Source organism: Macaca fascicularis, chromosome 12, assembly GCF_037993035.2.
Source record: "Macaca fascicularis isolate 582-1 chromosome 12, T2T-MFA8v1.1".
In the NCBI taxonomy this organism is placed as follows: Eukaryota; Metazoa; Chordata; class Mammalia; order Primates; family Cercopithecidae; genus Macaca; species Macaca fascicularis.
The window spans coordinates 93,221,904-93,238,310 of NC_088386.1; the positions used below are offsets into that span (position 1 = coordinate 93,221,904).

At 41.9% G+C, this 16,407-nt stretch overlaps 1 protein-coding gene and 1 pseudogene across 1 annotated transcript in view; both read right to left on the reverse strand.

Moving 5' to 3' along the window:
• Positions 1 to 16,407, reverse strand: part of RFTN2 (raftlin family member 2) — a 97,220-nt gene that overhangs the window by 41,383 nt on the left and 39,430 nt on the right. The window contains exons 5-6 of the mRNA XM_005573833.5: positions 15,233 to 15,442; positions 777 to 898 (exon numbers count right to left, since the gene is read on the reverse strand). Of these exons, the coding sequence (XP_005573890.3) occupies positions 777 to 898; positions 15,233 to 15,442 (332 nt within the window). The remainder of the gene's footprint in view (positions 1 to 776; positions 899 to 15,232; positions 15,443 to 16,407) is intronic.
• Positions 5,782 to 7,622, reverse strand: LOC141408206 (glutamate dehydrogenase 1, mitochondrial-like; annotated as a pseudogene).

Consider the following 16,407-nt stretch of genomic DNA (forward strand, 5'->3'; position numbering starts at 1 on the left):
ATTCAGGGAGCACAACATCAGCAGCAATGTCATCTCTGATTGTGAAGGACAATGCTGTGTGTACATGTTTGGCCTGGTGAGAGAGAGAACATCTTTTGGATATTTTTGCCTTTGAAAGTCATTCATAAGGTTAAAAAAACCTCAGTCACATTGGTTGATTGGAGACAAAACACTAGGTGAGTGACTGAATTTTTTTATTTCAATCAGTTGTCACAGAATGCTGTAAAGAGAAGCTCAGTGCCAGGAGATGTTTTTTCGGCTTAAAATTTTTGGGAACTTACTGCTACTTATGCATAGTTAATTATTTCTCTATCTTGCAAAAACATTTAACATTGGATAAAGCAAATTACCTTCTCACAAATCCGAAAGAAGTGTGTTCATGCATTTGTGATGAGATTCTAAACACTAAACAAATATGTGTTTAAGGATACCGCATGTGCCAGGCACTGAAGAGCTTTAACATGTAAAATAAAATATGTATAGCCTGGGCAACATGGCGAGACCCTATCTCTGCAAAAAATACAAAAAAATTAGCTGAGTATAGTGGTGCATGCCTGTAGCCCCAGCTACCTGGGAGGCTGAGGTTGGAGAATCACCTGAGCCAGGGGAAGTTAAGGCTGCAGTGAACTGTGATGCACTCCAGCCTGGGTGACAGAGTAAGACCCTGTCTCAAAAAACAAAAACAAAAAACAAAAAAAACCCAAACCAAACATATATGTATTATATATATTATATTTATATATGTAAAGCTAAATTGTCAGAAAACTGCAGCTCACCTCAATAACAGTCCATTGTTCTACTACGATGGCATCATTTCCTTTCCTACTAGAACCTGGAACTCCAGAACCTTCTTCTTCATAGATAAAAAATCCTTCCAAAGATTTAGGCAAATGTTCCCCTGTGAGGAAGAGGATACAATTAAGAAGGGTTGTAAATACTAAGTGGCTCGTAAAGCCATCTAAATCCTTAAATAACCCACATAGGAAACTGAAGGAAAAACATTGCAATTAAAAAACATTTGTTTTGGCGGAATCAATAATATCCTCCTCCTCATGGAAAGTTTTTCTTTCTCCCCAAAGATCAACAGTTTTTTTTTTTTTTCACTTCACTGAATTAAAATCCAACTATACACATAAAAACTACAATAGCAAAACCAAGATAAAATAGTGTAGCACAGTGAGAAGCGAGTGGAAAATCAATCTAAAAGGCATCTGGAAGTGATCTTCATTTTGAAATCAAAATTTGGTTGCGGGTCTATCCGTTGTATGCATGTTAATTATACCATTAAGAGAAACAGCATAAAAATGTTAATATTGGAAATTAAAGGCATGATATTAAAATTAATGCTAGGTAAGTTTACTTCAAAAGACCTAAACACAGAACAATTCTTTACCTCATTGATGGGTTAAAAGGGAAAAAAAAGAAAAACAGGGACAGGAAGACCCTAAACAGAAGTCATTGTCAAAAGAATTCCTGCTGGGAAGGAAGTTTTAAGGGAGGGCCTCTTTGACTTTTTCTTGAATAGTTGACAATAACCAGCTGGCCTACACAAACTGATTCTATGGAAGTTCTTTTGTCTCCTATTTTGCTATAGGAGACATTTTTCCCATGGTCATGTGCTGGTTAATTAAAGATTTTGGTTTCTGTGCAGCACAATGTCACATTGAAGTTTCTCTGGTTGACAGCTCTCTAAATTCTAAAGGTCTGAAAAGTTTTCAAATGATCTTTTAGGCTTAAAGATAAAAAAGACAAAAGTAATTTTAATGTAATTTTCTGTTTTAATTTTTATTATCAGGCTATAAATTTTAAGAGATAAATCATTATTATTATTTTTGAAATTATTATTATACTTTAAGTTCTAGGGTACATGTGCATAACGTGCAGGTTTGTTACATATGTATACTTGTGCCATGTTGGTGTGCTGCACCCATCAACTCGTCAGCACCCATCAACTTGTCATTTACATCAGGTACAACTCCCAGTGCAATCCCTCCCTTCTCCCCACTCCCCATGATAGGCCCCGGTGTGTGATGTTCCCCTTCCCGAGTCCAAGTGATCTCATTGTTCAGTTCCCACCTATGAGTGAGAACATGCGGTGTTTGGTTTTCTGTTCTTGCGATAGTTTGCTGAGAATGGTGGTTTCCAGCTACATCCATGACCCTACAAAGGACACAAACTCATCCTTTTTTATGGCTGCATAGTATTAAACCATTATTATTATTTTTTTGACATCATTCATGGTTATGGCAGAACACCATGAAGAATTTGCATTGTTCAGAGTGGTTCCCAAGAACCCAGTAGGCTGGGCGCGGTGGCTCACTCCTGTAATCCCAACACTTTGGGAGGCCGAGGCAGGCAGATCACCTGAGGTCAGGAGTTCGAGAGCAGCCTGACCAACATGGAGAAACCCCATATCTACTGAAAATACAAAATTAGCTGGGCATGGTGGCGCATGCCTGTAATCCTGGCTACTTGGGAGGTAGAGGCAGGAGAATCACTTGAACCTGGGAGGTGGACATTGCGGTGAGCTGAGATCGTGCCATTGCACGTCAGCCTGGATGACAGAGCAAGACTCCATCTCAAAAACAAAAGAAAACAAAAAGAAAAATGAAAAACAAACAAAAAAAAACAGTAAAGTTTAGTTTCCTAGTTCAAATTGGTTTTCTAATTACTGTATATATTTCATTTCCTTTAAATGTACTTATTTACCATCACACCAATTGACCAGTGGAATCAAATTTGTTTCTGATTGAAAGTTTAGGGCATCACTAGATCATCTTTACAATTGTACATGCCCCAAGTTCCCTTTTAGAGGTATGTGTTTTAAAATTAGTTGTATGCTGTGATAATTACACAGTTAATTATAATCTCCTCCTTTCTTACTTTGGGATTACATAATGTGAAAACTCTGGGCTTTGTGGCTCCAAGTCTGTTTTCTTGCTCTCAGTATTTGAAGACACTAGCACAGTCCTACCTTGCTTTATTGTGCTTTGCTTTACAGTGTTTTGCAGATTTTTTTTTTTTTTTTTCAAATTGGAGGTTTGTGGCAATCCTGCATTGAGCAAGTCTATTAGTGCCATTTTTCCAAAGGTGTGTACTCACTTCATGTCTTGGTGTCACATTTTAATAATTCTTGCAATATTTCAATGTTTTTCATTATTATTCTGTCTGTTATGGTGGTCTGTGATCAATGATCTTTGATGTTACTATTGTAATTGTTTTGGGCCACCGGGAACCATGCCCATATAAAATGGCGAATTTAATTGATAAATGTTGTGGGAGTTCTGACTGCTCCACTGACTGGCCCTCCCCCCATCTCTGTCCCTCTGCTTGAGCCCCCCATTCCCTGAAATTAGGCCAATGAATAACTCTGAAACAGCCTCTAGGTGTTCAAGTGAAAAGAAGAGTCACAAGTTTCTTATTTTAAATTGAAAGCTGGGAATCATTATTAAGCTTAGTGAGGAAGACATGTCAAAGCTGAGACAGGCAGTGAAGTAGGCCTCTTGTGTCAGTTAGCCAAGTTGTGAATGTAAGGGAAAAGTTCTTGAAGGAAAATAAAAGTGAATGAATGATAAGAAAGCAAAACAGAATTCTTGATGATATGGAGACAGTTTTAATGGTTTGGATAGAAGATCAAACCAGCCACAAGCAGTCCCTTAAGCCAAAGTCTAATCCAGAGCAAGATCCTAACTCTATTCCATTCTATGAAGGCTGAGAGAGGTGAGGAAGCTGTGGAAGAAAAGTTGGAAGCCGACAGAGGTTGGTTCATAAAGTTTAAGGAAAGAAGCTGTCTCTATAACATAAAATTGCAAGGCGAAGGAGCAAGTGCTGATGTGGAAGCTACAGCAAGTTATCTAGAATATCCAGCTAAGAGAATAGATAAAGGTGGCTACACAAAATTACAGATTTTTATTTATTATTTATTTATTTATTTATTTTCAGACACGGTCTCACTCTTTCACTCAGGCTGGGGTATGGTGGCACGATCTCGGCTCACTGCAACCTCTACCTCCCCAGGCTCAAGCGATTCTCCTGCCTCAGTGTTCCAAGTAGCTGAGATTACAGGTGCATGCCACCACACCCAGCTAATTTTTGTTTTTTTAGTAGAGATGGGGTTTCACCGTGTTAGCCAGGCTGGTCTCGAACTCCTGATCTCAAATTATCCACCTGCCTCAGTCTCCCAAAGTGTTGGGATTACAGGTGTGAGCCACTGTGCCCGGCCTAAAACTACAGATTTTCAATGTCAGTAAAACAACCTTCTAGTGGAAGATGTCATCCAGGACTTTTATTGCTAGAGAGGGGGAGTCAATGCCGGGCTTCAAACTTCATAGGACAGGTTAACTCTCTTGTTAGGGACTAATGCAGCTGGTGACTTTAAGTTGAAGCCAATGCTTATTTACTATTCTAAAAATCCTAGGGCCCTTAAGAATTACGCTAAATCTACTCTGCCTGTGATCTAGACATGGAAAACAAAGCCTGGACGACAGCACATCTGTTTATAGTATGGTTTACTGAATATTTTAAGCCCACTATTCAGACCTACTGCTCGGAAAAAAAGATACCTTTCAAAATATTATGCTTATTGACAACGTACTTGATCACCTAAGAGCTCTGATCAAGATATACAAGAAGATTAATGTTTTCTTTTCTTTTCTTTTTTTTGAAAACGTAGACTTTTAATAACTGCTTTTATCACCAGGTTAAGCCATGTAGTTACGAAGTAGTTAGAAATTTCTGAAAGGGTGTTATAGTTAAAAAAAAAAAAAAAAGCTGATTCTTACACATATATTATCTAGCACTTCATGGGGACACTACTGTTCAAAAGGCCCTGACCAAATAACTCCCAAATGAAACACTCAACCCAAGGTTGTTTTCAGCCCACTGCTAATGAAGCTGGGTGCAGAATGCAAAGCCTCTAAAAGGAGAGGACACAAAATCAGGTGAGTAGGGCCATTGGCAATGCTCAGAGCCAGCCAGACTCCAAACAGGGAGTCTGGTTTTCTTCTGGGACACTCTACTTGAATTACTGTTTAATTAGTCAACCATAGGTCTTCAAAAGAGACCAATTAGTTAACATGATAAAAAGGTTACTGCATTCTTTGGACTATGTGTCATAATTATAGTTAGCAAATTCTGATAGTTTTAATGAAAATAGCCTCCACCATTTTGCAAGTATGACGATAACTTATTTATCCACAGGGCTTTTAATGTCTGCTGAACAGCAATACATGACTGATAAGCTATAAATGACAGTTTTATGATATAAAAATACTAGTTTTTTTCATTTGTTATTTTTATAGGCATTCACTGTTTGAGTCAAGGTTAGGCTTGTTAAGTGATTAAAAGCAATTTTATGACAGCAGCATGTACTTATTTTATTCTAAAAGAATAAAATTGATAAACAGAAACAGCTTTTATATTTGTTTGCAACCTGCAAAATTGAGTTATTTTGCTGATATAAAACACTAAGAACTCACTTGAGGACCATGCCACCTTCTGAAAAGGCCACACACCTACTTCTTAAATGGGTTACAGTTACAGTGTGTCCCACACTCGTCCAGAGCATAATGTGAGCAACTGACTGCTCTTGACTGTCCCTTCCCCAGCAATAGCACTGATTGTGTTGGGGACAGCCACAGAGCAAGGCTGCACAGCCAGATGGAGGAGACTTTATTTAAAGGCAAAATACCAAAATGGCTCTCTGGTGTAGGTGATTTCTACTTTCACACTCAGCTTGTACATGATCCCCTAACCTTAATTTCTTTCTCCTTAAGGGGCTGATTTGGACTGACTTGTTGAGAACGGTATCCATTATTAATGTCAGGAGGGAAAGGGATTTCTGTGGTTACATGTAAACTTGTGATAGGTCTGCAGAAGTTACAGGTGAAGAGGGCAGTGAGGAAGTCAGCCACGATCCATCTATGTGAAGGTCATACCAGCTTCATTGTACACTTTGAAGACTTTCTCAATGGCATTGACATAGGCAGCTATTCTCAGGTCTAATCCCAGGTTAGTTATACTTCATGACTGTGCACATAATTTGCCTGGTAGAACGCTCCATTGTGTATGCTAAGCCAGAGTGCACGATGTCTTTCTCAGATGCACCCGATATCCTGTCTTGGATCTCTGCTGTGGATACAATGGAAACAGTTCCACCATGCTTTCCAAATTTTCCTTCTAAACTCTCTTGAACAGACATGAGCAAGTTGTAGTTAGAAACCCTTTCATATTTGAAGATCAAATGGCCATAGCTGACATGATTCAGATTCTTCAGCCACTCAAAGTAAGATACTGTCACTCCTCCAGCATTCAAGTAGAGATCTGGAATAACCACAATGTTTCTCTCCAGGAAGATCTTGTCAGTTTCTGGAGTTGTTGGCCCATTGGCACCTTCAGCAATGATCTTGGCTTTGACTCTGGGTGTGTTGGATTTGGTCAACGGCTTCTCACTGGCAGCTGGAATCAGTATGTCACAGTCGGCCTCCAAGATGCTTCCTTCATAGGGCTTTGCCCTGGGAAGCCCAGAATGGACCCATGTTGCAATTTGAAGTCTTCCAGTTCCTTTGGGTCAATACCATCTGGATTCCACATGCTCCCATCAGACTCACCAACAGCAATACATTTAGCACCAAAACGATGTAAATATCTCATGGCGTGTAGGCCCACATTACCAAATCCCTGAACAACAAATGTTTTATCTCCAAACCCTGGTGTCATTCCTAAAATGCTCATGTAAGAAGCTTCATTGATGAAGTTTTCAATCTCACGGAAGACACCACGGCCAGTAGCAGAGATGCATTCATGGATTCCCCCTTGGCTGATGGGTTTACCAGTAACACAGGCGTGTGCATTAATGTCATAGTGCCCTTTGGTGCTGGCATAGGTATCAGCGATCTAGGACATCTCCCCCTCACCTTTGCTCATGTCTGGGGCAGGCACATCAATGCCAGGACCAATACAGCCCTTCTTTGCTAGCTCCATGGTGAACCTCCTTGTGATCTTTTCCAATTCATTATCGGTATAGTTCTTGGGATTGATCTTAACACCAGCTTTAGCAGCCCCAAATGGCACATCAACCACTGCACACTTGTATGTCATCAGAGAAACCAAAGCTTTTACTTCATCTACACTCTCATCAGTGCTGTAACAGATACCTCCCCTGCAGGGCGTGCGGTGCTGGCTGTGCTGGGCTCGGCAGCCTTCGATGACCTCCCAGGAGCGGTCGTTGCGCCGGATGGGGAAGGCGAGACTCAGCACTTGGTTGCAGGGCTTGATGATCCGCAGGATACCGCGCCCCCGGTTCCGCTTCTGCTCTTCGCTCTCACGGGTCCTCAGGTCCTCCACCAGCTTGTCCTCCACGATGCTGGCGCCGCGGTCGAAGAAGTCCTCCACCATCTTGAAGAAGTTGGGGTCGTCCTCGCGGTCGGCCACCGCCTCGCTGTAGTGGCGCCGGGCGGCCAATGCGAGCCCCGGCTGCGGGGCGGCGGCGGGCTGTCCCCGGGCCTGGCCCAGCAACGCGGCCGACTCTGCGGCCGCTGAGCCCAGGGCTGCGGGCCCGGCCCGGTACAGCAGCAGCGCCTCGCCCAGGCAGCGGTACATGGCGCCAGGCGGAGGGGAGGTGCGTGACGGTCGCGGAACAGGCGCGCTTTCTCAGAGTCCCCGCTACTAGGGAGGAAGAAGATTAATGTTTTCATGCCTACTAACACAACATCCATTCTGCAGTCCATGGATCAAGGAGCCATTTTGACTTTCAAGTCATATATTTAAGGAATACATTTTGTAAGGCTATAGCTGCCATGGATAGTAACTCCTCTGATGGATCTGGGCAAAATAAATTAAAACCTTCTGGAGAGGATTCACTATTCTAGATGCCATTAAGAACATTTATGATTCATGGGAGGAGGTCAAAATATCAACATGAACAGGAGTTTGAAAGAGGTTGACTCCAGTTTTCATGGATGACTTTGAGGGGTTCATGTGGTGAAAATAGTGAGAGCTAGAATTAGAAGTGGAGCCTAAAGATGGGACTAAATTGCTGCAATCTCGTAGTAAAGCCTGAATGGATGAGGAGTTGCTTCTTATGGATGAGCAAAGAAAGAAAGTGGTTTCTTTCTTTTTTTGTTGTTTTTTTTTTGAGATGGAGTCTCACTCTGTTGCCCAGGCTGGAGTGCAGTGGCACGATCTCGGCTCACTGCAACCTCCACTTCCCAGGTTCAAGTGATTCTTGTGCTTCAGCCTCTTGAGTAGCTGGGAATGCAGGCATGCACCACCATGCACAGCTAATTTTTGCATTTTTATTATTTATTTATTTATTTATTTTTGAGACCGAGTTTTGCTTTTGTTGCCCAGGCTGCAGTGCAATGGCATGATATTGGCTCACTGCAACCTCTGCCTAGATCAATCAAAGGTTCAAGCAATTCTCCTGCCTCAGCCTCCTGAGTAGCTGGAATTACAGGTGTGTCACTATGTCTGGCTAATTTTGTATTTTTAGTAGAGACAGGGTTTCACCATGTTCGTCAGGCTGGTCTTTGTATTTTTAGTAGAGATAGAGTTTTACCATGTTGGCCAGGGTAGTCTCGAACTCCTGACCTCAAGTGATCCTCCTGCCTCGGCCTCCCAAAGTGCTGGGATTACAAGGGTAAGCCCCTGTGCCCAGCCTAGAAAGTGGTTTCTTAAAATGGAATCTACTCCTGGTGAAGATGCTGTGAACACTGTTGAAATGACAATGAAGGATTTAGAATATTACGTAAACTTAGGTGATAAAGCAGTTGGAGGGAGGGTTTGAGAGGATTGACTCCAATTTTGAAAGAAGTTCTACTGTGGTTAAAATGCCATCAAAGAGCATCATATGCTAGAGAGAAATCTTTCGTGAAAGAAAGAGCCAATTGATGCAGCAAATTTCATTGTATTATTTTAAGAAATTGCCACAGTTGACCAGGCACAGTAGCTCATGCTGTAATCCCAGCACTTTGGGAGGCTGAGGCAGGTGGATCACTTGAGCTCAGGAGTTCAAGACCAGCCTGGGCAACATAGTAAGACCCTGTCTCTAAAAAAATAGCCAGCGTGGTGGTGCATACCTTGCTTGGTCCCAGCTACCCAAGAGGCCAAGGTGGGAGGATTGCTTGAACCCGGGAGGCGGAGGTTGCAGTGAGCTGAGATCACATCATTGTGCTCCAGCCTGGGCGACTGGGCGAGACTCTATGCCAAAAGAGAAAAAAATTAAATTAGAAATTGCTACAGCCACCCCAACCTTCAGCAACCACCACCCTGATCAGTCAGCCGCCATCAACACAGAGGCAAGACCCTCTACCATCAGGCTGGTCTCAAGCTCCAGGCCTCCAGGGATTCTCCCACCTCGGCCTCCCAAAGTACTGGGGCTACAGGCATGAGCCACTGTGCTGGCCCATTCTTTTCAAATATATTCATCTTACATAAAAGCCACTCAGTCTTAAAGTAATATTGACACTCCAGGAAGAGTTATATTCTGCAAACTTGTGAACTTGTGTACTCCTTGGCACAAGGCTGCATATCCTGAGGGTACTCGAACCCTGGTTTGAAAAGCACATGTTTGAAGGGCTCCCAGAGAATGGTTTACTTTTCTGGACATGTCTTTTAGCAGGACATGACATTGACATTCTTGTAAAGGTGCAGAGAGGTAACACTCCATTGTAGTATTTTTGGTTCCCATGTCATTTTTGGTATTCAGCTGCCCAGAGTTGGGCCCAGGAGCATCTTTGAAGTAGAGGGCAGGCAGGTATGGTAACTCTAAAAAGAATCTTAGCCTATCCAATTCTTTCCATCGCCACCATCATCTCTCAGGGACCACTGCAACAGCCTCTTAATAGCCTCCCCACCACACTTCCACTCTTGACCTCTGTGATCCATTTCTCATAATGAGGGCAAATAAGTTCCTCTCCTCTCCTCTCCTCTCCTCTCCTCTCCTCTCCTCTCCTCTCCTCTCCTCTCCTCTCCCCTCCTCCCCTCCCATCCCCTCCCGTCCCCTCCCCTCCCCTCCCTTTTCTCTCCTCTCTTTTCCTTTCCTTTCTTCTTTTTTTGAAATGGAGTCTCACTCTGTTGCCTAGGCTGGAGTGCAGTGCAGTGGTGTGATCTCGGCTCACTGCAACCTCCACCTCCCAGATTCAGGAGATTCTCCTGCCTCAGCTTCCTGAGTAGCTGGAACTACAGGCGCCCACCATGCCCGGCTAATTTTTGCATTTCTAATAGAGACGGGGTTTTTCCATGTTGGCCAGGCTGGTCTTGAACTCCTGACCTCAAGTGATCTGCCTGCCTCGGCTTCCCAAAGTGCTGGGATTACAAGCGAGAGCCACCGCACCTGGCTAGAAATTCTTTAAAAAATGCAAATGAGATCATGACTCCCTCTTTAAATCTTTAATGAATGAATTGGAATAAGTATCTTGGTAAAAGCACACACTCCATCTAGGTGGCTCCACCACTTTCCAGTTGTGTGAATGCAGGCACCTTATGTAAAATCTCTGTGCTTCAGTTCCTTCATATGTACAAGGAGAATAAGCATGGCCTGGCACGACGGCTCATGCCTGGAATCCCAGCACTTTGGGAGGCCAAGGCTGGAGGATCACTTGAAGCCAGGAGTTTGGGACCAAGCAGGGCAGCAAAGTGAGACCATCTCTACAAAAAAATTTAAAAAATTAGCTGGGCGTGGTGGTATGCATGGAGTCCTGGTTACTGAGTCTGAGGTGGGAGGATGGCCTCAGCCCAGGAGTTCAAGGCCAGTGAACTATGATTGTGCCCTTGCACTCCAGTCTGGGTGACAGTGAGACCCCATCTACAAATAAATAAATAAAGTGTGTATATATATATATATATAGTCCTTTTTTTTTTTTTTTTTTTTTTTGAGACGGAGTCTTGCACTGTCGCCCAGGCTGGAGTGCAGTGGCGTGATCTTGGCTCACTGCAAACTCTGTCTCCTGGTTCAAATGCTTCTCTTGCCTCAGTCTCCTGAGTAGCTGGGATTGCAGGTGCATGCCACCACACCCAACTAATTTTTTGTATTTTTAGTAGAGAGGGGTTTCACCATGTTGGCCAGGCTGGTCTCAAGCTCCTGACCTCGTGATCTGCCCCCCTCAACCTCCCAAAGTGCTGGGATTACAGGCGTGAGCCACCGTGCCTGGCCACAATCATCTTTACCTCACAGGTTGCTGTGGGGACTAAATGAGTTAATGAATGCAAAATGCTTAGCACGATGCTGGTGTAGAGCAAGTGCAAAATAGGTGTTAGCTGCTGTCGTTGCATTCTTCCTGTTTAGGACCCTGTAGGGACTGCCTGTTGCCTACCTCTTCCACTGTGTCCAGAGCCATACTCTTGCTTGCCTTGCTCCAGAAACACAGACTGTTTCCCAGTTCCTCTTCTCTGCCCTAAGGTCTTTGTACCTTTAGATGTGTTTCTCCAGCCTATAATGGCGTACATCTGGTTCTCACAGGTCTGCTCCTCTCCAGCTGCCCAGTCTCAGTGTGATTGCTGCCTTCTCAGAGGGGATCTTCTGACCGCCTCTTTAAGTGGGTTCTTCCCTGGTACTCTCATCATAATATCCTCTATGGTCATGTCACACAATTTTCTTAGTTTTGAAATTAGATACATTTGTTTTGACATTTTCACTGCCTGTCTGCCCGATGCCACACGGCTAGCACCTTGCGAGTAGGGAAGAGTATTATAAACCCAGTGCCTGGCATGAGACCTGGCATATATGGAATGAGTTTCAATGTTATTACTCCATCCCCACTCTTCATTGTGCTACCTCTCCTCCACTAGTGCCACACAAACATTTTTACAGGAGTGGAAAGATTGAAATGAGTAACAAGTGAAGTCTGAAAAGAATTCTTAAAAAATCAAAATGTAGCCTTAAGATGTGGTATCCTAAGGTGGGGAAAGACTGTGCTCCGGGGGTGGTGGGGCGTTTGGAGGCTGGTGACGTGTAGGCACCTTGAGGGTCATTGTGTGTGTGTGTGTCCCAGGGTGTGCTTCACAGCAGGAAAGGCTGTTAGAGTGAGCGTGGAGGGACCCTGAGAAGGAATTTCACAGATCTTACAACTTTTACACTCTGACTGCTGAAGTAGAAAACTTTTTAAACATTTGTCCCCCACCTCTGTGTTTCTGGAGGGAAGTATTTTATTCAATGTGATTTGTGGGGTAATATATTTAAATTTCTGAGCGCTGTCTGGTTTTGTTCTCCCATTCCTCATGGTGGGCTAACTTCTTACAGTATTTTGGAAGAGGATAGAAGCAAGACCAAACAAAATATGCATTGTCTGCCCCTACCACCCTCCCCATGTGCTTTAGATGTCAGGCATCAAACATACCAAAACAAAGCGACCAATTCAGCCCTGCTTCCTCTGACTTGCTTCGCACAGTGACACAGCTATTGGTCACAATTTCCCCTCGGCAACTTCCCTGTGTACTCCCAGGAAAGTCCCAAATGACGTGCCCAGGTGACAGAACCCGCAGACTGATGTGGCTCGTGAGGGGCTTTCCATAGCCTGCAATGTCAAATGTCTAATGAGACACTCCAGAGCTGCTGAGAAGGGAAGATTCTGCACCCCCCTCCATGACCCCGCTCCGCCCCATGAGCTGCTGAGAGGGAGTCACCCTGGGGCTCTCTAAATAGATTCTGAGGCTTTAAGAACAAAAGCCACACAGAGCCTGGCTGGCAACTGCTGTGGCTAATTTTATTCTCATCAGGCAAGACCCAAGGCAGGGATGCCTGAGAGAGATTGCGAAAAGCGTATGTTTTGTTTTTCTGTTCAGCAGTAAGTCACACACCAAAATTCGAAATGGCTTCAACTAAACTTTTTGGAGAGAAGAGAAACAGGAGAGAAAGAGAAAGAGAGAGAGAGTGAGAGAGAGAGAGATTATGAAGCACAAACCAACCTCTAAATAGATGATCCACACTAAAAGTACTGTAATTGCACATAACAAGTGGCAGGAAAGAAAACTAACACCAGAAAATGAACTCTGACTGTAGGCTAGGCATTCTGGAAGTCACTTTATTTTATTATATCTTATTACATCATCACAATAATAAAAAGTAGGAGTATTTTTATTCCTCTTTAAGAAACTGAGACTCAGTGAGCTCAACTAACTTCCCAAGATGACACAACTAATAAGTAGAAGACATAGGATTTAAACCTTGGTCTGATTCTAAAGCCCATGTTTTTCCTATGAAACTTTGCTGTTACTATAAAAGACCAAGTGGATGGGACTGTAAACTAGTTCAACCATTGTGGAAGACAGTGTGGCGATTCGTCAAGGACCTAGAACTAGAAATGCCATTTGACCCAGCCATCCCATTACTGGGTGTATACCCAAAAGATTATAAATCATGCTGCTATAAAGACACATGCACACGTATGTTTATTGTGGCACTATTCACAATAGCAAAGACTTGGAACCAACCCAAATGTCCATCAATGATAGACTGGATTAAGAAAATGTGGCACATATATACCATGGAATACTATGCAGCCATAAAAAAGGATGAGTTCCTATCCTTTGTAGGGACATGGATGAAGCTGGAAACCATCATTCTGAGCAAACTATTGCAAGGACAGAAAACCAAACACCACATGTTCTCACTCATAGGTGGGAATTGAACAGTGAGATCACTTGGACACAGGGCAGGGAACATCACATAAACTGGGGCCTGTCTTGGGGCGGGGGGAAGGGGGAGGGATAGCATTAGGAGAAATACCTAATGTAAATGACGATTTGATGGGTGCAGTACACCAACATGGCACATGTATACATATGTAACAAACCTGCACATTGTGCACATGTACCCTAGAACCTAAAGTATAATAAAAATAAAATAAAATAAAAGACCAAGTGGAAGAAGCTTCCAATAACCAAAAAATACTAAGAAATATTTTTAATTTATACACACACACACATATATACATATATACATATATATATATATATTTTTTTTTTTTTGAGACAGGGTCTTACTCTGTGACCCAGGCTAGAATGTTGTGGGTACAATCACAGCTCACTGCAGCCTTGACCTCCCTGGGCTCAGGTGATCCTCCCACATCAGCCTTCTGGGTAGCTGGGAATACAGGTGGCTGCCACCATGCCTGACTAACTTTTTGCATTATTTGTAGAGATGAGGTTTTGCCATATTGCCCAGGCTAGTCTCGAACTCCTGGACTTAAGCAATCTGCCTGCCTTGGCCTCCCAAAGTGCTGGGATTACAGGTGTGAGCCACGGTGCCTGGCCTACTGAAAAATACTAAGAAATATTTATTAAGCACCTGCTATGTGCCAAGCACTCTGCAAGGTGTTGTATTACTGGGGTGCTCCAATGGGTTTGGTCCTTAATACTGCTAGTTAAAAGGGCCTATTGGAACATGACTCCTGATAATTTAAAATATCATCCAAAGTCTCTAGTTGGAGCAGTTAAGGTAATACTAGGCTGATTTAACAGTAGTAAGGTACAGGGAGATCTTATTGGCTTTTAATTCTTTCCTCTAACCTCACAGAGTTGAGTTCCTAATTATCCTGGATTTCATAACCTTCACCTTTCCTAATGCATTTTTCTAGTGTCATTACTACCTTTTCTTTTTCTTTTTTTAACACTCATCTCTGAAAAAAATTTCCTAGAAAGTCATTTTTGATAATATGTTATAGTTTCTCTTTGTTTTCGTGATAGACACAAATAATTACATACTCCATTGTAACTAAATGAGAAAGGCTAGAGAGGGATGAAAGACAAGGTGAAAACAGAAATAAGAACAAAGCCAACGTCACTTTCTAAACCAAAGATGACTTTTCTATACAAATTATAGAAAGAATCAGGTATAGACTGACTATAAACATGGTAGATAGCATTCAAAATTGGGATAATGTAATAAATATGAATAGTAACCATGAAATGCCATCATAAACTTCTCATTTGGACTATTATAGTACATCTTATTTGGAAAATTCTCCTAGTCAATCACACGGTGGTTTCCCAATTACAACCCAACAGTGAACATTTTATGTTATAATTCTGCCCACCCTCCTTAAGTGTCCATTGCGCTGAAGGAGCTTTAAGCTTTTAAATTAAAGCTACATATCTGTGTAACAGCTGGAATTTATTTCCTTAGGAATGGTATCTGTCCTTTCAGCCATAGAACTTGAGAGGTAAAAACATTTTCACTGATTTTGATACAAGTTCAAATTCTTCAGATATAAAATATCATTAACATAAAACTTACCTTTAGATGTTTCCCAGAATACAAAAGAATCAATTAAAGACAAGCCTTGTTTATAATAAAAGGTAGTTAACTCCAGCCAATCAGCATCAAGCGTACTAATGACTGATCCTTTTCTTGTTACTTTCATTGACAGGATGCCTTCCTGATAGGCCAAGGAGGTTGAATCATCATCAAAAACATTGAAGACTGTATACAGTTTGTTGTCTGAGGTTAGACATTCAGAAGGAGAAAAAAAGGGAAAATTATAATTTTGTTGATCAAAGATTCCTAATTTTTTTCAGTAATCATGAGATATTCCAAGCATACAAACAAGCACTCAGCTTAATCAAATGTCAATATTATGCTATATTTGCTTCAGAGTATTTTTTCAAAGAAATGAGAATTGGATACAGTTGAGGCTACTATGTAGTATCCTCTAATTCTATTCTCTAGAAGTAAGTACTATAATGAAGTTGGTGTTTATCATTCTCATTCAAGCTTTTAATCTTTCAATACACACTAATAAACCCATAAATGATATGTAACATTTTACAGTTTGAAAAATTTTTTTAAAGTGGTATTCTACTGTAGATATGAATTGACTTTTTGTTCGACATGCCTTTAAAATGTAAATAACCATATAGATCTTATTCATTTATTTTAACTGCTACATAGTATGCCAATGGTCTAGTCTCCTTTTGGTGGACATATGCATTATTTCCAGTTTTTTTGTTATTACAAACTTTATATCTTCTTGGACACGTGTGAGAGTGACTCTAGAACAGACATGGAAATGCTGGATCATATCTTCTGCTTTACTAGGAATTGGCAAATTCTTAACGTGGGGTCAATGGATCCACACCTATGTTTGTGTTTTAGGAAGTTTAACATCACCTGTATGACAGACAAAAGTATCTGGATTTCATGGATTTCACCAGATACTCAAAGAGGTCTTTTGTGAATTCTTGCTACCCCCATTCTCCCTCTTCTAATTAAGAACCACTACTACAGAAAAGTTATTGAGAAGTATGTAGTTTAAAAATACTGAGAGAGAGAATCTAAAGATTTACAGTTACATTAAGTACTATATTGGATTTAGAACTTAAAGAAATAGAAATAGACATCTGATTTGCTCAAAGTAAGGGTGGGAACTCACATGGAGTGTAAAGGTAGGAATGGGTGGAAGATAGTGAATA